The sequence below is a fragment of the Mesoplodon densirostris genome, chromosome 4 (assembly GCF_025265405.1).
Source record: "Mesoplodon densirostris isolate mMesDen1 chromosome 4, mMesDen1 primary haplotype, whole genome shotgun sequence".
NCBI lineage: Eukaryota > Metazoa > Chordata > Mammalia > Artiodactyla > Ziphiidae > Mesoplodon > Mesoplodon densirostris.
Genome location: NC_082664.1, coordinates 28,183,146 through 28,207,277, shown reverse-complemented (window position 1 = coordinate 28,207,277; position 24,132 = coordinate 28,183,146). Strand labels below are relative to the sequence as shown.

At 43.4% G+C, this 24,132-nt stretch overlaps 2 protein-coding genes across 3 annotated transcripts in view; one reads left to right on the top strand and one right to left on the bottom strand.

The window, feature by feature from the left end:
* Positions 1–10,882, top strand: part of TTLL5 (tubulin tyrosine ligase like 5) — a 312,098-nt gene extending 301,216 nt beyond the window's left edge. The window contains exon 34 of the mRNA XM_060095798.1: positions 10,221–10,882. Coding sequence (XP_059951781.1) covers positions 10,221–10,243 — 23 coding nt within the window. The 3' untranslated portion in view covers positions 10,244–10,882. The remainder of the gene's footprint in view (positions 1–10,220) is intronic.
* A 2,782-nt stretch (positions 10,883–13,664) lies between these two features.
* The window catches only part of TGFB3 (transforming growth factor beta 3), a 28,384-nt gene continuing 17,916 nt past the window's right edge, over positions 13,665–24,132 (bottom strand). For both annotated transcript variants that reach the window (XM_060095795.1, XM_060095796.1), the window contains exons 5-8: positions 20,065–20,172; positions 18,144–18,312; positions 15,810–15,963; positions 13,665–14,871 (exon numbers count right to left, since the gene is read on the bottom strand). In XM_060095795.1, coding sequence (XP_059951778.1) covers positions 14,713–14,871; positions 15,810–15,963; positions 18,144–18,312; positions 20,065–20,172 — 590 coding nt within the window. In that variant the 3' untranslated portion in view covers positions 13,665–14,712. The remainder of the gene's footprint in view (positions 14,872–15,809; positions 15,964–18,143; positions 18,313–20,064; positions 20,173–24,132) is intronic.

Here is a 24,132-nt window from a genome sequence, read left to right as displayed (position 1 = left end):
ATTCACTCTCTTTCTTACCAAACCAGAATGCTGCCAGAGTGTACTACCAGAGCCACTCAGATCCATTGGAAAGGCCTTAGGGACAAATAAATCTAAGTCACAATTTAAAAAGTCTTTGCATTTAGGTAATTTAAAAAATGAATTTAATTTTATTTCTCTTAATCATTTCAGACCTTGGAAGGAGAAAAATAACTCCAGTTTTATGTTCATGTTGTTTGAGGTCTGGGCGTTCTTTATTAGAATGGAAGTCATGATGAATTTCTGTCTTTTCTAAACGAGAAAAGCCATGATCAGATGATCTCATTGGAAATTTGCATCCCTTTCCTTCAGACAGCTGATGGATGGTAGAGCATTGGTCTGGAGTGTGCATTGCTGCTTATCACACAGGGCCTTTTGCTATTTGCAGAAGCATAGTTTGTATTGTTAGTTGGAAGTCTTTTACTTCCCATCAGGAACCCTGCTGTGCTTCTGCTCATTTCCACAGCAGTCAATGGAATATTTACCAAGCAGTCCCCCTGTAAATATTTACATGGCAAAATGCTATGAGCTTGGGCCATGTAAAGATTTGTAAGACATGGTCTCTGCCCTGAAAAGAGGGTAGCAGGGGAAATGAGGGACACGTGCAAGACAAAGTCCCCTCCCCCCACCCCACTCCACCCCACCCCCAAAAGTTTAAGAAACAATGTTTTAGGTAATTTAGGAAAGTCTGTCCACCATTCTGCTCGGGGAACGTATACCTTCAAGTGAGCATGGAATGTGAATCTGCTTTGCCTTCTCCACTCCTAAGTGCCTCTCATGGTGTATTTTACCTTGGCAGAATGTCAATCCGTGTTTAAAAATATTTTTATTCACTGTGTAACACAAGGCAGTTACTTTAGTCTGGTGCTTAGGCTGGGAGAAAAATTGGGTTTGTTGGACTCTGATAGTTGCCAAACCAGTATAATGTATTTTACAGGTGCTTTAAGATTGTCAAAAGTAATTCTGATTTTATGTTTATGTTGCTTATTGACTTTAGAACTAAACTAATAGGATGTAACTGTTTATTTGATAAATCCCAAGTGAGTGTGTAAATAGGCAGTATGATCTATAGACATTTGACAAAAAAATAAGAAAGAAGTTACACACTAGAGCATCAAAGCAAAAAAGAAGATAACTTCAATGGCTGTTTTTTTAAAGTCCTACAAAAAAGAGCTGGCTTCTGATCATGGCCACAGAGTCAGTGAGGGGGGAAATGCAATAACATTATTATTCTGTATATCCTTCCTGCCCTAATTACCCCAGCACTGGCTCACCAGGCAGGCGCAGGGATTAAAGCAGCTCTAGACTAGAATTATGGCAGATGTAGGGGACAACTGGCAAATCTCAAGGTGAGAGTCTAACTGGAGACCTTTCACATAAAGATGGGACCCCAAAGGGCTGTATTCTCCATGTGAAGGTTAACCAGAAATAAACCTCCCCTCCCACCTGTGCTCCACCCGCTTAGGCACTGAAAGAAATTGCCTGTCTTGAACCTTGGTGGTGAGTGAGATGGAGGAGAGGACTCTCCCCTGATCATTTATAACCACACACGGGCTCTCATGTAAACTTGGGCATGAATCATATTCCCTAGGTGCTCCAAAAAACTTCAGACGGAGAATTTTGTTTAAGGTGGTCCTAAGCTAGTGGTGGCCCCAGGCATCCAGTAGCATTAAATACCTATTTTTTCTGGAGAAATCCTCCTTCAACTCAAGTCTCAAATAATTCCCACAGGTAACATTCTGAGAACTGTGGCATCACAGTTTAAAATTACAAAACAAAAAAGGAAACACAGCACCATAAGGAAAAGTCAGCAAAAATAACAGATAACAATATCAAACCTGCAAAGACTAAGATATTGAAATTACCAGACATACAATTTTTAAAAAAAATTCTCATGTGTTTAGAGAAATTAAAGGAGGGAATAAAAGTATGAGTAAAACCAAGAGGTTAAAATTATGACCAAGCAGATTTGAAAAAGAGCTAAGTAGCACTTTCGGAATTGAAAAAATATAGTAGTTAAAGTTTAAAATTCAACGAATGGGCTTAACTGCAGATTAGATCCGGCTGATGAGAGATTTAATGAGCTGAAGACGTATTTAAAGAAATTATCTGGAATGTAGCACAGAAAGAAAAAGTGGTGGAAAACCCAAGTGAGAAGCCCTAATAGACATCTAACTGGAGTTCTGGAAGAAAAATGGAGCAGGGACAATATTTGAAGAGCTCATAGCTAGAAATTTTCCAAAGCTAATGAAAGATACACAAATTACAGTGAATCACAAGAAATCCACACCTAGACACACCATACTAAAACTTTAGAATACCAAAGACAAAGAAAAGATGTTAAAAGCAGCTAGAGAGAAAAGAGGCCTTACCAAAGGAATGCCAGTTTGGTTGACAGCATACTGCTCAACAGCAAGAGTGGAACCCAAAACACAGTTTAATCTTGCCATTGATGAGAAGAAACAATTACCAAACCAGATATGTACTTAAAGCAAAAATATCTTTCAAGGATAAAGATGAAATAAAGACACTTTTCAATGCATAAAGCCCCAAAGAATTTGTCCCTAGGAAACCTCCACAAAAGGAAAGAATCTAAAGAATGTATTTCAAATAGAGAAAGATGATACCAGAAAAAGGTCTGAGATGCAAGGAGGAATTATGAGCAAAGAACATGTAAAAATATGGGCAAATGTAAACATAATAACCAGTGAAGTGATAATTATGTTCTTGTGTGGTTAAAAGAGAGAGAGGGAATGAAAATATCCAACATCAATATCATACAAATCAAGAAAGAGGGTATGATCAGAGTTAAAGTAGTCTAACCTGACATTGTACAATAAAAAGGTGAAGATATTGACTAACTTCAGCTTTACATAGTTTATACAAATGCAAAAATGAATAGAGTAACTACTAAAAGATTAGAAATGTGAAACTTCCAAAATAGTCAAGAGGAAATGAAATGAGAAAAATAATAAATCCATAAGGATGAAAAGAAAACACAGAAAAGGTAGAACAAATAGAAAGCACACTTAAGATTGTAGAAATAAATAAAAATATTAGTAATTACAAAAATATGAGTGGACTAAATGTACACACCACTGTAAAGCAATTATACTCCAATAAAGATGTTTTAAAAAAATTATTAGCTCTATAGGAGTTTTCCAAAATCAATTACATTTCTGTACATCAGCAACAAACAGGTAGAGCGTGTGATTATACAAAAGATACCCTTTGTATCAAAGTTACAGTCATCAAAACATATAATGTACCTAGGGAAAAATCTAACAAAAGATATGTAAGACCTAGTATTTAAAAAATTACAAAACGCTATGGAGAGTCACTTAAAAAAAAAAACAACAAATTAATGGAGAGAGAAACATGTACATAGATTAAAAGTCAGTTTAGTAAGATGTCGGTTCAGTATATGCAAATCAGTCAATGTGATACACGATATTAACAAATTAAGGAATAAAACCATATGATCATCTCAATAGGTGCAGAAAAAGCTTTTGACAAAATTCAACACCCATTTATGATAAAAACTCTCCAGAAAATGGGCATAGAGGGAACATACCTCAGCATAATAAAGGCCATATGTGACAAAACCACAGCAAATATCATTCTCATTGGTGAGAAACTGAAAGCATTTACACTAAGATCAGGAAAAGGACAAGGATGTCCACTCCCACCACTCTTCTTCAACATAGTTTTGGAAGCCCTAGCCACGGCAGTCAGAGAAGAAAAAGAAATAAAAGGAATAAAAATTGGAAAAGAAGAAGTCAAACTGTCACTGTTTGCAGATGGCATGATACTATACATAGAAAATCCTAAAGATGCCACCAGAAAACTACTAGAACTAATCAATGAATTTGGTAAGGTTGCAGGATACAAAATTGATGCACAGGGATTCCTTGGTGGCACAGTGGTTAAGAATCCACCTGCCAATGCAGGGGACACGGGTTCGAACCCTGGTCTGGAAGATCCCACATGCTGCAGAGCAACTAAGCCCACGTGCCACAACTACTAAGCCTGCGCTCTAGAGCCCATGAGCCACAACTACTGAGCCCATGTGCCACAACTACTGAAGCCCATGCTCCTAGAGCCCATGCTCCACAACAGGAGAAGCCACCACAATGAGAAGCCCATGCACCACAATGAAGAGTAGCCCCCACTTGCTACAACTAGAGAAAGCCTGCATGCAACAACAAAGACCCAACACAACCAAAAATAAAATAAATAAATTTTTTAAAAATTGATGCACAGAAATCTTTTGCATTCCTATACACTAACAACAAAATGTCAGAAAGAGAAATTAAGGAAACAACCCTGCTTACCATCACAACAAAAAGAATAAAATACCTAGGAATAAACCTTTCTAAGGAGGCAAAAGACCGGTACTCAGAAAACTATAAAACACTGATGAAAGAAATCAAAGATGACATAAACAGATGGAGAAATATACCATGTTCTTAGATTGGAAGAATCAATATTGTGAAAATGACTATACTACCCAAAGCAATCTACAGATTCAGTGCAATCCCTATCAAACTACCAATGGCATTCTTCACAGAATTAGAACAAAAAATTTTACAATTCGTGTGGAAACACAAAAGACCCTGAATAGCCGAAGCAATCTCCAGAAAGAAAAACAGAGCTGGAGGAATCAGGCTCCCCAACTTCAAACTATACTACAAAGGTACAGTAATCAAGACAGTATGGTACTGGCACAAAAACAGAAATATAGATCAACGGAACAGGATAGAAAGCCCAGAGATAAACCCACGTACCTATGGTCACCTAATTTATGACAAATGAGGCAAGAATATACAATGGAGAAAAGACAGCCTCTTCAATAAGTGCTGCTGGGAAAACTGGGTAGCTATGTGTAAAAGAATGAAATTAGAACACTCCCTAACACCATACACAAACATAAACTCAAAATGGATTAAAGACCTAAATGTAAGACCAGACAGTATAAAACTCTTAAAGGAAAACATAGGAAAAACACTCTGACGTAAACCACAGCAAGATCTTTTTTGACCCACCTCCTAGAGTAGTGAAAATAAAAACAAAAATAAACAAATGTGACCTAATGAAACTTAAAAGCTTTTGCACAGCAAAGGAAACCATAAACAAGACAGCCCTCAGAATGGGAGAAAATATTTGCAAATGAAGCAACTGACAAAGGAGTAATCTCCAAAAAGTATAAACAGCTCATGCAGCTCAAGATCAGAAAAACAAACAACCCGATTAAAAAATGGGCAGAAGACCTAAATAGACATTTCACCAAAGAAGACATACAGATGGCCAAGAGGCACATGAAAAGATGCTCAACATGACTAATTATTAGAGAAATGCAAATCAAAACTACAATGAGGTTATCACCTCACACCAGTCAGAATGGTAGTCATCAAAAAATCTACAAACAGTAAATGCTGGAGAGGGTGTGGAGAAAAGGGAACCCTCTTGCACTGTTGCTGGGAATGTAAATTGATACAACCACTATGGAGAACAGTATGGAGGTTCCTTAAAAAACTAAAAGTAGAACTACCATATGACCCAGCAATCCCACTACTGAGGATATACCCTGAGAAAACCATAATTCAAAAGGATGCATGGACCCCAGTGTTCATTGCAGCACTGTTTACAATAGCCAGGACATGGAAACAACCTAAATGTCCAACGACAGATGAATGGCTAAGGAAGATGTGGTACATATATAAAATGGAATATTAGCCATAAAAAGGAACGAAATTGGGTCATTTGTAGAGACGTGGATGGACCTAAAGTCTGTCATACAGAGTGAAGTAAGCCAGAAAGAGGAAAACAAATATCGTATATTAACACATACATGTGGAATCTAGAAAAAATGGTACAGATAAATCTATTTGCAGGGCAGGAATAGAGACGTAGATATAGAGAACGGACATGTGGACATGGGGGGGGACAGGAAGGGTGGGACGAATTGGGAGATTTAAGATTGACATATATACACTACCATGCATAAAATAGCTAGTGGGAACATGCTATAAAGCACAGGAAGCTCAGCTTGGTGCTCTGTGACGACCTAGATGGGTGGGATGGGGGGGTGGAGGTGGGAGGGAGGTCTAAGAGGGAGGGGATACATGTATACATATAGCTGATTCACTTCATTGTACAGCAGAAACTAACACAACATTGTAAAGCAATTATATTCCAATTTTAAAAAATTATAAAACCCTATGGAGAGTCACTTAAAAAAAATAATGGAGAGAGAAACATGTTCATAGATTAAAAGTCAGTTTGGTAAGATGTCATTTCACCCCAAAATTTATCTATAGATTGGAGAGGATATTAGTTGTTCATTTTTTTTTAACTTAAGTTGATTCTGAAATTTACATGAAAGAGAAAAGGGTCAAGCCTAACCCTTATACTCTTAAATAATGGGAATGGGAGATAAGGAGCCATGTGTGACTTGTCTTACTAGATACCAAAAATTATTATCAAGATTATTATCAAGGGAGACTTCCCTGGTGGCGCAGTGGTTAAGAATCTGCCTGCCGATGCAGGGGACATGGGTTTGAGCCCTGGTCCGGAAAGATCCCACATGCTGCAGAGCAACTAAGCCCGTGTGCCACAACTACTGAGCCTGCGTGCTGCAACTACTGAAGCCCGTGAGCCACAACTACTGAAACGCGTGCACCTAGAGCCCGTGCTTCGCAACAAGAGAAGCCACCGCAATGAGAAGCCTGTGCACCACAGCGAAGAGTAGCCCCCGCTCCCCGCAACTAGAGAGAAACCATGAGCAGCAACGAAGACCCAACGCAGCCAAAAATAAATAAAATTAATTTATTTTTTTAAAAAAAGATTATTATCAAGGTAAAGTAATTAAGAGAGTGTGTTGTTGGCACAGAAGACTGGTCTTCTAGATGGAAACAGTTTATGGCAGAGAGGTATTGCAGTTAAAGGAGGAAAGGGTGGCTTTTTCAATAAATAATGCTAGGAAAATTAGTTATTTTGTGGGGAAAAAATGAAAGTAGATCTGTTCTTCATACCCTACACAATTTTAGTTTGAATTAAAAACTTAAATACAAAAGGCAAAAGTGTCAGTATTTTTGTAAGACGTTATAGGACAATACATTATGACCATAATGTGAGGGAAAGATTTCTTAAGTTAGACCCAGGAAGTGCAGACTAGAAAGGTGAAAACTGATCAGTTTGACTTTGTTCAAATTAGGAACTTCTGTTCTAAGACACCATAAAGATGTTGTGAGGTTTTTGTTTTGTTTTCCTTTTATCCTTAAGTTCTTCTCTATTAGAAATACATGCTAAAGTATTTATGAGTGAAATGATGCATTATCTTGGGTTTTCTTTGAAGTATTCCAGGAGAAAAAACATGGGGAGGGCTTCCCTGGTGGCTCAGTGGTTGGGAGTGCGCCTGCCGATGCAGGGGACACGGGTTCCAGCCCCGGTCCAGGAGGATCCCACGTGCCACGGAGCGGCTGGGCCCGTGAGCCATGGCCGCTGGGCCTGCGCGTCCGGAGCCTGTGCTCCGTGGCGGGAGAGGCCACAGCAGTGAGAGGCCCGCGTACGGCAAAAAAAAAAAAAACATGGGGAGAGAGATGAAACAAGAATGGTAGGACGTTGATAATTATCGAAGCTAGAGAATGAGAACAGGAAGGTGTCATACTATTCTAGTTTGTGTGTATGTTTGAAATTTTTTATTTTAAAAAGTTTTTTAAAGAAACCATCCATTTTTATGGTGACTGCCCTGGATTTTCTGGAAGTTTTAACATTTAAAACAAAACCATTTTCTGAAAAGGTCATTTGTTAAGTGTATATCTAAATGCAATCTAATTTTCATCTCTGAATAGGACTTTCCTTATAAATTAATAAATCATGAAACAACCTCTTAAAAAAAAAAAAGATACCCTAAAGAGATTGAAGAAACAAGTCACAAACTTGGTGAGGGTGTTTGCCACACACCCTCAAAAAATTAGTATCCAGGTATTAAGCAAAGAACTTTAAAAATCAATAAATGGTTTCTTAGATATGACATCAAAAGCATAAGCAACAAAAGAAAAAATAGACAAACTGGACATCATCAAAATTTTTAAATTTTGTGCTTCAGAGGACACTGTTGAAATGACAACCCACAGAATGGGAAAATATTTGCATGCATTATGTATGTAATAAGGGACTTGTGTCTAGAATATGTAGAGAAGTCTTAAAACTCAATGATTAAAAAGAAAACTCAATTTTTTAAATGGGCAATGGATCTGAACAAGGCATTTCTGCACAGAAGATATACAGTGCCAATTAGCATATGAAAACATTCTCAACAGCATTAGCTACTAGGGAAATGCAAATCAAAATCATAGCAGAATACCACTTCATACCCACCAGGATGGCAGTATTCAGAAAAAGACAATAACAAGTGTTGAGGATGTGGAGAAATGGGAAGCTTCATACTCCGCTTGTGGAAATGCAAAATGGTGCAACTGCTTTGGGAAACAGTTTGGCAGGTCCCCAAACCATTAAACATAGAGTTACCATTATAACCCAGCAATATGTATATAACCCAACAGAAATGAAGACATATGTCCAAACAAAAACTTGCACTTGAATGTTTTTAGCAGCATTATTAATAATATCCAAGAGGTAGAAACAGCCCAAATACCCATCAACTGATGAGTGAATAAATAAATATAGTATATATACACAATAGAGTATTATTCAGCCATTAAAAGGAATAGTGTACTGACGCATGCTACAATGTGGATGACCCTTGAAAACATTATGGTAAGTGAAAGAAGCCAGACACAAAGGACCACATATTATATGATTCCACTTAATATGCCATGTCCAGAATAGGCAAATCTATAGAGACAGAAAGTAGATTAATGGTTGCCTAGGTCTGGGGGTATGAGATGTATGGGGGTGATGGCTGAGATGTGGGTTTTCATTTCCTTTCGATGAATATGTTCTAGACTTGATAGTGGTGATGGATGCACTCTGAATGTACTAAAAGTCACTGAATTTTACACATTGAATGGGTAAATTGAATGGTATGGAATTATATCTCAACCGAGCTGTTTAAAGACATCAAGAAGCAACAACTCAATAAGAAAATAAGCAAAAGGCATATCCAGGCATTTTGCAGAAGACAAAACATGTGTGTGTAATACTAGATACTTGAGAAGATGCTCAACCTCATTCCTAATCAGTCAGATGCTAATTAAAACCACAGTAGGATACCATCATATCCTCACTTGATTCGCAAAAATTTTAAATTCAGGCAATACCGCTTCTCCACATGTAGAGGAGGTTGAGGTTGCAGGGGAAGCTCATCCACTGGCAGAGGGGGTATGAATTGGTACAACTGCTTTGGAAAATAAGCTGGCATTATTTTTAGAGGGTTGAAGATGCAAGTATTTATGACCCAACAATTCCACTCCTAAGTATCTATCTAAAGAAATTCTTCCAGTTGTGTACTGAGATCACATATAAGAATAGTCACATAATAAAATGGCACTCTAAAATTCAAAACCACATAAAACTAAAATAAAATGTGTAGGGATATAAGTATATGTAGTAAATAGACCTGTTTTTTTAAAGCAAACAAGGGGAAGATAAACCCAAAATTCAAGATAGTGGAAATGAGAAAGAATTGGGAGGGTCTCACAGGGGATTTAGGGTAATAGTAATGTTCCTTTTCTTAAACTGGATGGAGAAATGTAGATGTGTATTTTGGGGGTGGAGGCAGGGGGTACAAGGCAGAGTGTTATCTGATAACCCAGCACGGAGGGAAGATTTAGACAAACTCTAGAGCGTACATAGAGCAATTTTTCCATGTGGTTCAATATTGAATGCTAATAATGCTGACTCTGAGTTTCTAGAAAAGGCTAATTTATTTAGCATCTTTTATTTAAGAAGCAGAAGGGATAAAATGTTCTTATGGGGGGCCGGGAGAAACTAAGAAAACGACACTAAAACTAAAACTAAGAAAAAGAAGCAGCAGCAGAATGGGAGTGTTTTAGAACCGTTTCCAACAAAAGTAGTTAAAATTAATAGTTTTTTACTTCAAAGTGATCTTCATTTATTTGGGCCACAGATACTGTATTCTTCAGTAATGCTAACTAATCCAAACATTCCTGTAAATTAGTAAAACCGCACGTGCTCATTTCATATACTCAGTGGTTGGTTGACTTCTTCTTTTTCAGATCCCACTCACACTAAAAGATGAAGCACAGACACGCGGAGGAGGAACCTATTCACTGCTCCACTACTCCTGGGTGCGTGACTCCAGTGAAGCATCCACCAGTGCTGCAAGGGGTCCAGAGTATTTTGGGGTTTTTTTGCTGTTTCAATCCCCAGTGCCTACCAGCAGAAGTGGCAGTAGATTGTTGCCTATCAGCCAATCCAGACTTTTCCTGAGACGACAGGAAAACATGTCAGCTCGGTTTCAGTGGAACTTGGCAGTGGGGACGTTCAGTGGAAGCGATATATACCCCATCAGAGCACACGTGTATCTTTTACCCCTTTCACCCCCTCTCCCACCTGCTTAGGTCTTCTCTGTCCCTCTCCTGCTACCACACAGAGATGATATAAAAGAGGCTCTTTGGCTATTTGCATTTTGCTTCCTCTTCTTTTCCAGATTGCAGTATTAAGCTTTACCTCCTAAAAGCCTAAAATCCCAACAACATTATGTACCAAAGTTGTTCTTCCCTTGCAAGAGGGTTTGGGGAAAAGGGGGAGTTTATATCGCAAGTTTCCCGGAGAGTGAAAAACAGTCCGTGTGCTGCTGACCACATGAGCCATGGTAAAGGCACCCTTTGGAATTACTGATTTCTAAAATTAATAAAGTAAGTCTATTTTTCTTTTCTTTTTTTTTCCATTAACTAATTTCCAAACAATCAGTATTCACAAATGAGACTGAAATAGGCCCAACTTCTCATTTTATTTCATTGCTGGGCAATTTTTTAAACTTCAGGTAAGAAAGGTGAGCTATAAAGAGATGTTTTATTCTTATATTTGGTTTCAACAGATGGTGGGTCCAGGCTCTTCCCCAGGGGCAGCCCCAGCACCTGGGAGGCTGGGGCATGCAAATGTCTCCATTATCAGACCACAGCAGATGGGTCCTCCAGTGGCACGTGAATCTGTATCCAGTTGCACAGTGTTTACCTAAACGGTTCATCAGAACGATGCAGCTCAGCCCCCTGGTTGCTTTCTGCTTTACCTCTGCTTTCTTGCTTCCTCATCCGTCCTAGGTCCTCTCTCTGGCCTCCACTGGAGAAAAGGTTGAAAGGTGACTGCAGAGCCCACTGAAGGTTGACTTAGCTGCCACAGGGAGTTACTGGGGGAGAATCCAGCATCTGGGGTTTCCACAACGAAGTCCTATAGATTCAGCATTGAAATCCTAAAAGAAAAAGGACCCCCAAAAAGGCAGAGAGAAGAGGGCTCTATTGCCTTCCTGGTGAATGAAAACAGGTTTGAGCCCATTGAAGCATTCTGTTTGCTTGTGAGGGATGAAGTCTGTCAGTTGCAGGAGAAAAGAGAGCATTCCAGGTGTTCCTGTGACTTCTGGTTAGTAGTCTGAGGACCATCTTAACTGTTTTGCTAATTTGGTTATGGATTGGTTAGTAGACAAATTAGAATTCCTTCATAGTCCCCTGCTGATGTGTAGAATTGGGAAATAAGGTATTTGGGGAGACTCACCATATGGTTCTTGTAAAAAAGCATAAGAGGGTATGAGCCCAGTAAAAGAACTTTTAGACCAACTAGAGTGTTTGGAATTGCCCTAGGTAACCATCAGGATTGAATCCTCAGGCTAAATTTCTTACTGCATTCACCATGTGCTGATCAGGTGTAAGACCAGACTCCAGATCTCTTCCTTCATTTACCCAAGTACTTTAGTGTCATTATTATTGGTACTGGACTTCTCTTGGTAACAAGCCAAGCAAATCATATGATCCTCCCTCCAACAGTAGTGTCCCCCCTTACCCTTCCCCAAAACAGGCACGTATTTTTACAGATGGACAGACAAATGGTTTAAGTTTCTATAGTGCCTATAAGTGACATGTCGAATGGGGAGGCTGGGCTTCAGACCCCTGCCCATATTTGTATCAGCTAAGATAAGAATAGAGCTCTAACATAAAAAGAAGATTTGGGATCACAGTGGGTCTCTTTCCTTTGGGATACTTCAGGAAACACTGCTCATTGCCTTGATTCATTAGGATGAACCCTCAGGCCAACGTTCTAATGATGTCTGATGAGGTTGGATAAAAAGGAGGGTTTGGGACTTACCTGGCAGTGCAGTGGTTCAGACTCTGCACTTCCACTGCGGGGGGCTCGGGTTTGATCCTTGGTCGGGGAACTAAGATCCCACATGCCGCAGTGCGGCCAAAAAGAAAAAAAAAAAGTTTATTCTAGGCCCTGTAAGATTATTTCCCTCTTCCTCATTTAAGCCTCAAGGACCAACGATGTCAGGTATAAGGCACTGCTTCTCAAAATACAGTTTTTAGGTAGGCTGGACCTACCCCAGTCCTAAAGACATCTCTAAAGCTTCAGCCTGAAATTGTACATTTTAAATAAGCACCTGGGTGATTCTTATGCCCATTGAAATTTGAGAAGGACTGCCATCAATGAACAGACTGAAATTTGGGCTGGCTATGGCCATGGCTGAAGAGCTAGGCATGCTGCATCCCCTCTTCAGACCCACTGGCTCCCTTGGGTAAGATAGAGCACAATGCCACCAGATATGATTTTACAGCAGGGACATAGTTCCTGAAATAGAGTGGAAGTAAAAGGGTGCCACATAGGATGAAGTCTGAGAGAGGAGCCCTTAGAATTGCCTGAGCATAGGTGAAGCAGGAAAAGAGTCTCAGTGACCAAATTCAGGAGTTTAATTTGGGACAACTCCAGACACGAACATATTGTACACATCCTTCCACCTTCAAAATTTTAGCTTCAGATAGACTTCTTTTTTACCAGTGGTAAAGTAATTTCTATAGAGGAACATGTTTTTCAGGAGCTGCTAGATGGTTCCTCACTTATTGCAGATGGTTGCTTCAGGTGGACATGAAACCACAATGGAATTCTGCATTGCTCTGACATCCATGACCTCATGAGAGAACTATGGGATTGCGCTTTTCTTGCCCTCCCCCATTCCCAAATCCCTGACAAGAGGCCCATCCTCTGAAAAGGAGTCCCTGGTGAGCTCTTTTAGGCTCAACCTGGTAACAGAATTAGCCTCATATTCTCAGGCCATTTGCCACAGACAGTTTCTCTAATTCTCAACTGAATTTATAGTGAATGTACAAACCAACACATTTCCATATGTGAAATCACCCCAAGTGACTTTGCCCACAACTAAATGGAGGTCAAATTCATATGCTTTCTGCACATCTGAGCCACTGCCTCGGTGTGTCTGAGGATAATGTATCCAAGACGGAAGGGAACACAAACAGTAGTGCAGCCCTCTCAGATGGCAGAAGGCAGTGCAGTGTGTCACTGTCAGGGGAATTCACGGTCAGCAATGTTTCAATGTTTGAGATTTTCAGCCCCCGATTCCAGTTACCTCTGATCGTTAGATATGAACATGGAATTAAGAAGAGGGTAATTAAGGACACTTATTGAGTCAGACTTACACCTTAGAATAAGGCTTTTATTGTTTAGAAACAATCTTCCAGAAAATGAAATGATCCAAGATTCCCAAAAATATTTATTTATACAAAGATTTTGAGAGTAATATTTGTATTTGTCTTTATACCTCAGTCTATGCGTCTGGGGCCAAGTCATTGTGTGGCACTTGTGCAACTTCCCCGCACGCCTCACACGTTGTAGCACCTGCTTCCAGGAACACCAGATGAGCACAAGGTCTCGGGGGGTCAGGAGGGGAAACCCATAATGCCCAAAGGCTGCAGAGACCCAAAATCCAGATATGTGCGCCCTGACCTGGAAGGTGTCTAGCCAAATGTCCAAGGAGAAATACGATCTAGGAAGAAGGCGAGAGGAGGAACCCAGGGGGCAGACCAGAGAGGGTTAATTCCCACCCTCTGCTTCTGAGTTCAGCATGTCCATAGGGCCCAGGAACTGCATTACCTGGAGTCCGCCCCCCCACCCCAACCCCGTAATGACCCTTGATGCTGATTGACGTCCAGGGGACAATTTGCAAAACTAACAGATTTGTCCATAATCCCAGGTAAGTATGGGATACAATTCTGGGACTTTGTCTTGGGAACCTGCCTGAAGACAAACACTTGCCTTGTATGACGTAATCCAGGTCCCCTCGAGCAGACGTGGGGCAGCGATGGATGAGCAATCTGACCTCAGCTCCAAGTGTCTTCCAGTCTGGCCCCCCGGCCATTCTCTGCCCTTCCTCCTCCCTAGGGTATCCCAAATCCCTTGGCCCTGCGACGTGTCGACTTGCCATCCCTCTTCCTCTGTCCCCACCACCTCTGTCTGTGACACAGAAAATCTGTGTTCTGAAGAGTTCAACCTTCCCCTAATCAAACCCACACTTTCTTTACTACAGTGATTCTCAGAACCAGCAAGAAAGAGAAATGTTCCAAAAGGGAACCCCCGTCTCAGCCATCTGCCTGGAGCTGAAGGTTGTGGCCAGGCCTCAAGGTGAGGTCCATCGCTTTTGTGTTTCCCAAGGAGCAGGCAGGCAGGCAGTGGCAATCCCTCCTCTCTCTCTGTAGCAGGCGGGCCTCAGCTGCACTTGCAGGACTTCACCACCATGTTCGAGAGCTGCTCCACCTTGGCGGTCCTCCCGACATAGTACAGGATGGTCAGGGGCTCCAAGTCCTGGGGTACGCAGCAAGGGGAGGCCGAGGCTTCAGGGTTCAGGGTGTTGTACAGTCCCAGCACCTGGGGAGGGAGGCATCATTGAGAGGTTGGAAAGCCGAACCTCAGGCCAGGGGCCCAGGGACTCTACAAGGTCTAGGGGCTGCTCCAGAGACTGAGCACGTGGTAAATGGGCCACTGGTGCTACTTCAGAGGAACTGGCGGAACCCAGTTCGGGTGAGTGGCAGGTTACTGTTCATCCACGCGGGATGCAGCACATGGCGTTTGAGCGTTACCGGTTTAAGCATAACCCCCATAACTGGGGGACTTGGAATTGATCATGAAATTCTCTTGGCTGTGAAGAAACACCCCTGTATTGGTTCCTCCTAGCCATAACTGGTCACTTCGGTGAGAACCATTCTCACTAAACATTGCCTTGAGCCATTTACTCAGTGCCAGAGTATAGGGCCCCAGACAGGATGCAGAAACAAGGAGCTCTGAGGAAATACGCTTCACAGGTTACTGCCCTGTCTTGCCTTCCTCTTGAGGGAAAGACAAGCTAGGTTCAGTGCTGGACTTCCCTCTCTTTCCCTTTGTTTCGTATAGTCTTCTTCTGTGTGCTTTACATTGTCTTTTAAAATAACTTTTCTACATTCAAGAGGCCAGAATTATTAGAGTTCTTTATCCAACGGTAGAGGCCTTTCGGCCCCAATATTCCTTGCCAGCCGTGTGCATCTCTGACATAGCGGGTGGCATGTGACAGTAATTAATTTCCATAGTACAAAAGCAAATAGACAAAGCAACTTAAAAGTCTGGGTGAAACTAGGGAAGGAATTTTAAAGGGTAGAATGTGGCCCCCTAGAGTTGGGCCAGGGTGCCAAGATCGGAACCGTCACCAAAGGGATTTTACACCCCAGATCATCATCCGCTCGTTCAACATGCAGCCCTTCATGCATCCTTTTTAACAAGTGGCCTACTTGGCTTAGCCCCACCCCCCCACGCGGCATGACCCTGTTCCATACTGAGCTGTGGGTAGTGTCTGCGCTGCGGAGGTATGGGCACGGGCCTGAGCAGAAGTTGGCGTAGTAGCCCTTAGGTTCATGGACCCATTTCCAGCCCAGATCCTGTCGGAAGTCAATGTAGAGAGGGCGCACACAGCAGTTCTCCTCCAGATTGCTACAACAACAACAATGAAAATTATTTAAAAATCAACCTAAAAGGAAATCACCAACATAAAAAACTTCACAAATAGCCCTCATATTTGCATTGGAGTCCTTCCTGGTCATCATAAGAGGTGGCTCTAATCAGTGGAATCCCAGGTTCAAGTGCATTGAGCTGTACTAACTATAAAGGCATTTTCCTCTGTTGAAGACCAGAGTCCCAAGGACATAGTAGGCGTAGATATATACATACATAGATAATGTATGAAGAAGAGAAAAGGCAAAAGTGGCCATGCCCCTTTTACAGCATGAATCAAAACAAAGACTTGAAGTGTTCCACATAAAACCAAGCACTGAATGTTACTAGCAAACTCAACTTTGTTGAGGTTGGTTTTATTGTTACCTGCCTAATGTGCACCCAACCAGAAATAAACGCTAAGCTTATGCACTTATGTACTATAGTAAATAACTGCTTAGTCTAAGTCTAGAGGCTATTGAATCAAAACGAGACATATCCTTCTATTAGATTCATGATTCCTAGATTACCCGAAATGTGATTATCAGGCCACTTCAATTCCGTTGCCTGCAGAAATCCATTTGGCAATACCCCTTGCCAAGTGGGCATCTGGCCTGTACTTCAGTACCTGCTGAGACCTAGAACTTGCTATTTCCAAAGGCAACTATTGGCCAAAAGCTGGCTTCTTGTGGGTTCCGAGGGTAAACCGTGGCAGACATTCTCATTTTTCTACTCATTTTTCTACTCAAGAGCCATTCTTACCCTGCCTTCTCTCTTGCCACCACCCATTGCAGTCTGGAACACCAGATACTTGTTTTCCTGGCCTCCCTTGCAGGTAGGGATTGTCATGTAACCCAGCAATGACCAATCAGACATAAGCAGAAGTATGCAGTGGGCGAGGGCAAATTCTGGCAAAGGTATTTGATTCTTTGTAAGTCACAGATGGAAGAGGAAGGCTGCTGGTTACCTCCTTCCCTCCTCTTGTCTTGAGCATGGACAGGATACCTGGAGCTCTAGCAGTCTTGCTATGTGACCATAAGCAAGGGGATGAAAAGCCAACATACTGAGCATGGCAGACTGGAGAGTGTCCTCAATGGCATAAGTAAGCAGCCAGACCAACCTTGGGCCTGCTGCTACATGCTTCTTATGAACAGGAAATCCCCTGTGGTTTAAGCCACTGTCACTTGCAGCCAAGAACATCCATTCCTAACTGATTGAGAGCCACACAGAACAAATCTACATGCCAGCCTTCAGTTGGAGGCAACCACACTGCCTTTCCTATACCTTCTGTTCCTCAAGCTCAACATCCCTGGTCCATTCCATTGTTCCTCAGAAGACATGGCTTTAGATCTAAAGATTTCCCAGTTCATCCTCCCCAGCTCCATTCGGGCATCCTCCTCTCCAGCCAAACTGACCCATTCGTGCGCCTTCCTCTACCCAAAGTGCTTCCTCCTCCCATATCCCTACATACTCAAGCCTCACTCAGCCTTGAAGACTCAGCTCAAATTCCACACCCTTCAGAAACCTTTCCTGCATCCATAGATGAGCTCCTTGTTCCAGATTCCTTAAAGCACTTTATCTTTCAGACCTTCTCATGGATGTGGTCATTTTCTACCTTTCAGTAATTGCTGTGTGTGCTTTTTTAATCCCCCTCCCTTATAAATGAGAAGCTAAAGTATTCCTAAATAAGATGCTATTTTTTAATCTCTTTACAGTGGCTACTCAACTATTTCCAAATTAGTTCATAATGTCCCTAGCTCACATTCCCCACTGCAAATGGAGACTGTCCTGTTTTACCTCATCCAGTAGCATCCTTGGACCCTTCATAGGGAACTGAGCCCTTCTTTAATGGAAATCTCTGCATTAATCTCCCTGCCACACAAACATACCCTACAAGTATTTTAAAGCATGAAAACCATGGAGAGGCCAAGCCTCTAATCCAAACCGTTTTAGCAATTCTCTCCTCCTCCTCTACTTTGTCCAGGCCCTTACAGGGCTGGGCTGTGGGAAAACAGTGGGGCTCCCAGAAAAAGATTTGTAAGAGGTTCTAAATCTCCATTCCTGGGAGATGTTTGTGAAGAGCATCAGGGACCCTCAGTTGGGGGTGGCTTAGGCCTGGGGCCTGACACACAGAAGGCATGTCTCAGGAGTCTGTGGGTCCTGCATGAGCCCAGGCTTACCGGAAGCAGTAATTGGTGTCCAGGGCCCGCTTCTTCCTCTGACCTCCCTGGCCTGGGTTGTCCAGCCGGTCTGGGGGAATCATCATGAGGATTAAATGAGGGCTGTGTTCCTTTTTCTTCTTCAGTCGCCCCAGATCTCCTCTGCCTGGATCATCCTCACTGTCCACACCTGTGGAAGGGAAGGAAGATGATGGTCTCCTGTCTAGGGAAGGCAGGGTGGCTGCTGCTTTCTCATCTCATCCCCCCACCATTCAGGAGGAGGGACAGTGGGGTCTACAAGGAAGGGGTGGGTGAGATGCAGCTTCATGCTAACATCCAGCTGCAGGAAGGGGAAGACTGGGTGGAGGAACCGGTATCTAGGGACGCGCAAGAGGCCCCTGGTCAGACCCCCTCATGACTCCTGTGCATACATCCTTCAGAGGGCAGAGAGCCCTTCCCGAGATGCTTCCTAGGGAATCCACAGGGACTCATGAAGCATCATTGTCACTAGGCGGCTCTAACACATTTTCTTGAGCTGACAGTTTAGATTCTGAGACTTAGAGCTTGGGATATGAGTTTCCTCTTATAATCTGAATTGGTCAAAAATAGCACAGAAGTCTTACCTAGGATTTCAGGTGTCACAATTTAAGACAGTTTGAATGGGAGCCAGAAGAACAAGAATGAATAATTGTTAACATTCACATTGCACTTATAGTTTCAAAAGTGTTTTCTCTATAAAACTCAGATAAGATCATGAAGTGTATGGTAAACAGCTTAGCAGACAAACTGGAAAGGAAACCTGCCACTTCATCTGCAAAGACTGAAAACTGAATTAGAAAGAGTCTCAAGTAAAAGAAGATCTGTTTTGTGACGGCCAGCTGCTGGCTGTTGTCCATCTCCACCAGGGACAGGAACGTGAGGAGATGAATTTGCATGGGCACAGGAGGGACTTGGACCTCATGCAGGGGCACTGGGACTGGAAGATAAATGGGAAGCTGGACCTCAAACTTCTTTTTCTGAAAATCTTTATGAACAAGATAACGATTAGTGAAGTGGGAGGATTTCAACCCAACCCGGGCTGTAGGTAGGGACTCCAGGGTCTTTTGAGCTCTGAGTTTCCTAGATTAGGATGTCAAATGATGTGCTTTTAAAAAAATAAGGCTCTGAAATAAGGCCCATGAAGGGTCAAAGGACTGCCCCGGGCTGGGAGTCAAGAGAGGCCTGTACCTTTTTCCAGACACGCCTCTGACCTCAGGCTTTGAATTGGTTGGTTTGATCTTGACAAACCTCCTGGCCTCAGGTGTGCCTCAGTCACCCACAACAGAGCTTAGAAAGGAAAATAGTACTTCCTGGAATCCAGAGATTGTCTAGGCTGAGTGTCTTGGAAACATACTGGAAAACCAGAAATGACTCTCAACTATTGCCCTCAGTGCAAATACCCTGAGGCCCAAAGCAGTCGTTCAAACCCGGATGTCGAATCGGGTGGGCTCTGCAACATCTGGAAAGCCCAATAGTCGGAGTGCTCATATTCACAGCCACCAAGGTTCATTTCTTTTAGGGAAAGCAAAGACAACTATTATTTGCTGAGCATCCATGCACTCTATTTTACATTCGTTATCTCATTTGATTTCATGACAACCTGGTGAAAGAGGTACTGTCATCCCCAGTTTGCTGCCTGAGCTCAGAGAAGTGGACCAGTTTGCCTACATGATTTCACGGCTCTTACTAGCATAACACTGTCTTCCAGATGCTAATGTATTCTCTATAGAATAGAGAGTTCCGGCTTTTGGGACAAAGCAGAATCCCTCAAGTACAAAGCAGTTGGCCATCTCCGTGAGGGAGCTCATTTGGTTCCTTTCCTTGGGGTCTGGTAGGGGTTTCCTGTTACGTCTTGCTTCGTTAACTCCCTGACACATTCTACCATACACATCCATTTTGTTACCTTTGAATTTGATTTCCATCACCTCTTGAATGTTTTCCAGGATATCCCCATTGGGCTGAAAGGTGTGACATGGACAGTGAATGCTGATTTCCAGACCTAAGTTGGATTCTGCAAAATAAGACACAGCAATGGTGAGAAAAGCAGTTTGTGTGATGAAGAAGGGTACCCACCAGTCACACACAGAAGAGCCAGGGCCTCTGCCGCCACAGGCAGCCATGGGAACTGAGTTAGACTGAGGCTCGCAGGTGACAGAAAGTGCTGCCAAGGCTATAGCAGACCTTCACGCTCATGCTGCCACATTCCACATATTTCTGTTGTGCTACAAACAACCAAATAGAGGCATAAACTAGTGGGCACCAGGAAGGAAAATTTTAATAGTCATCTATTTTCAAAGAATGGTTTAGGAAAAAAAAAAAAATGTCACCAGCCCACTAGGGGGCAAAAGGATGAGGGTACAGGAAAGAAGGAGAAAACCAGTCACACCCCCTACACGTCGGTTGAGAGAGGAGATATTCTAGCTGTGAAAGGACGGAGGAGAGAGGCAGAGTGCCTGGAAGAGACCAGGGAAAGGGGAAAACTGAAGAACTGTGGGGTAGAGAGGCTGTGATTCAAAAGGCCACAAGATGGAAGGAAGGGGCACAGGCTGAGCTCTAGGATTAAAATTCGGAAAGCAAGGCTAGAGCAAGGTCTCCGGCAAGCAAGCAGCAGAATCAGTCAACGTGGAAGAGGCCACCATTTCTACCAGGGCCACAATTGTAGACAGAGAGAGAGAGGTAGATTCCAGAGGAGATAAGATGCAAATCTCAGTTACGCTTGGCTATATTTTCCTTAAGGAACAAGGACATGATGAGGTCAAGGGTTTCTTCTTTGGCAATCCTTGTTCAGCTTAACGGGGGAGTTGTAAATGTATCCAGCGGGGCTGTGGATGGCTCACTGAGGGACAGCCAGGAAGACGGTTGTGAAATTAGAGAACAGGCCGGAAGAGAAGGCAGAGGGCCATGGCCGAGGGTCCAGATGGCATGAGCTCGGAGAAAACAAGTGTGAGGAAACCTGGAGGCACCAGGGTTTGGTGGCTGATGTTGTGGGGCAAAAAGGCCAGCTCTGGCCCTTTCTCCTATTGGCTGTGGGATCGGGTATTTTGGTAACTACAATTGGGAAAGCGAGGAAACTAGTAAAAGGGGTTGCATTAAGTGGAAGGAAAAAAAGGAAGAATAAGGAATGAAAAATTTGAACCCAGTCGTTTTGTGCAGGGAAACCAGGTAGTCTGATATCATGTCAGTCCTGGTGGATAAGACTCAATCGGGGAAGCTCTCTTGATCCGGGGCAGCAGCCAGCTATGGTCAGGTATGGGAGAGGTCGTAGGGGCATGACCTCTGAAGTCAGGGTCAGCACCTCAGGGATCTGATCGATGCCCCGCTCTCAGAGGTCACCCTAGTTCTGTGTGAGCATCCAGCCTTGGGGCCAACCTGGGGTCTTCCAGAAATCTGATGTCAGCAGGGAAAACCCCAGAGTCCAGGCTGCCTCAGCATCCTTCTCACGCGCAGAATGGCCCAAGCCCAGAGATTCCATTCAGCATTAGGCAGACCTGGATGTCCCAGTTCTACTGGTTAAAAACCAGCCCAATCCCTTCTTCCATAAACTCTAGATCCCAGCTTCGTTTGTTCCACCCCAATCAGGGCAGCCTGTGGGACACACTGACACCTGCTGAGCTTGAAGATTTCTGTCCCAGGTTAGCTTTGGTGGGCTGGGGAGGGGCCAATATAACAAGGAAGCTGAGCCCCAGCTGGAGAACAAGAAGTGAATAGAGAGAGATGTATATGGAGTGTCCTCTTTCTGGTTTAAGGCGGCTGAAAGAAGGAGCTAGAGTAGCTGAAACAGGCTACATAAAACATAGTACACTTCCTATTACCCAGAAGGGTTTAAGTAGTCCGGGAGAGACCTAGAGTGGACAAGTCCTATGAGTCTGTGAGTTAGAAAGTCAAGACACAGACAGATGTGCTGGGGAGAGTTAGGGTTAGGGTGCAGGTAGTGAGTGTGTGATGGTGCCTGGCTTGGCTAACAGGCTCTGTCTAGGTAGAGGGCTCAGAGAATGATGACGATAATCACCAACGTTTGCTGAGTGTTGCTACATGTCACGCACGGCTCTAAGACTATGTGTGCATTAACTCATGTATGTAATCTCCATACTAATCCTACAAAGCAGGAGCTATTATTACCCCCTCCCCGCATTATACAGATGAGGACACTGAGGCTTAGGGAAATTAAATATCTTGACCGAGGTATTCAACCAGTAAGTGGTAGAACCAAGATTCAAACACAGGCAGCCTGATATCAGAGCCACACCCCTAATTGTTAGAGACAAAGTGGGACCAAAGAGGGTCGGTCGGGCCCATCACGGTAGTTGCCCACACAGTCACTGAGATACAAAACGGCTGTGTATTCCCAGTGTGCCCCCTGTCCTGAGCCATGGTGCTGGGCGCGTTCCCTGCCTGGCCTGCTTGGGGAGGCCAGGCTCTGCACACAGGGGAGCCACAGACTGTGTGGAACAATAGCACAGGGGTGTGAAGACCTGGGCCCACAGCCCTGGAGAGGGCTCCAGCCGGCTCTGGGCCCAGAAGGCAGCCTGAGAACCGGTGCACAGTAGGCTCTTAGATGTTTGCTGAACTAATACAAGACTGTATATGGGACTCAGTTTCCTCACAGTCCACACCGCCAACTGCTCCATTTGGAGTCCATTTACTGCCTTGTTTGGGGCCAAGAACCCTCAAGAGACTCAGGATCTGTGCAGAAGTAAAGGTCTGTGTATGACTCCCCTGTGCGAGGGGTGGGCAGCATCTGCCAGAGCGGGAACTGAAGGTTCCAGAGAAGAACTAACCTCAGAATTGGCAGCGGTGGGGACGGTGGGTGGGGAACCCATAGGTTTTATTACGAAATTATCTTTTTGATGTCTCAAGGAGGATGGAAATCATTCTCAGTGCAAACTTCTCATTGAGTTCTGCAGCTGTGAAAATAAGAACTCCTTCAAGTGCCCAGGGCTTCAAAGAAATCCAGGTGGAGCTGATCAAAATCAGACAGGGAAGCTGAGAGATTCATTTCCCCAGCCTCTCCTCTCTGTAGCCATGTCGGGCTCTAGGCGGAGTTGAGTCAGAATTCCCACAGTGCTGCCGTCAGCTGGTGCACATGGGTTCTCCCAGGTTTTTGCCTTCGTGCTCAGTCAGGGAGATAGGAGGGAAATGCCAGTACCCTTGGAGCTGAGGCAGGACCTCCAGCCCCCTATCTGCCAACTCAGCCACCAGGTTATGCCCCTCAGATGGGGACCTGCACCCTCGGATGCCTACAGAGCCCAGCAGGTTATGTAAGTGAGCAAAGCAAGCCAGTGTATCACGTTGAATTGGGGCTGCCAGCCGCACTCCTGGGGAACCCTGGGGAATGGCGGGGCCTGTGGTGACGTGAAGAATGCACGCCCTGCCTCAAGAGGTGGCCCTACTCATCTCTGACGGATTGTTACCAGGAAATCTTCCCATTTGTCAAGAAAAGCCAGAAGTCTAGGTTTTATGTGAAATCTCCTGACTTTAAAACAAAAACTGTTGACCACTAGTTAAATTAAAACAATATTGGTGGGAGACGCAAGAGGGAAGGGATATGGGAACAGATGTCTATGTATAACTGATTCACTTTGTTATAAAGCAGAAACTAATACACCATTGTGAAGCAATTATACTCCAATAAAGTTGTAAAAAATATATATATTGGTAGGCCAACCAGTTTGTGATCTCTGCCTTAGAGCTTCAACCCCTAATTTCCTAAAACACTGAGGACAAGGAATGGCCCACCTGCCCAAGGGACTCTGGGTATCAGTACGTGGATGGATGGACTGTGGCTCCCCAGCAGCTGATGAGAATAGAAAATTCTTCACAAGAGGGATACAAGGAACAGACAGGACCACCTTAGATACCCTCAACCCACTGAGCACCAGACCAGGCAGTACCACCAAGCAGAGAAGGGAAGAACTAGCAGAGCGTGATGCCATGAGGCACCATCACTGTCCATCAGGAGACTCAAGCTCTA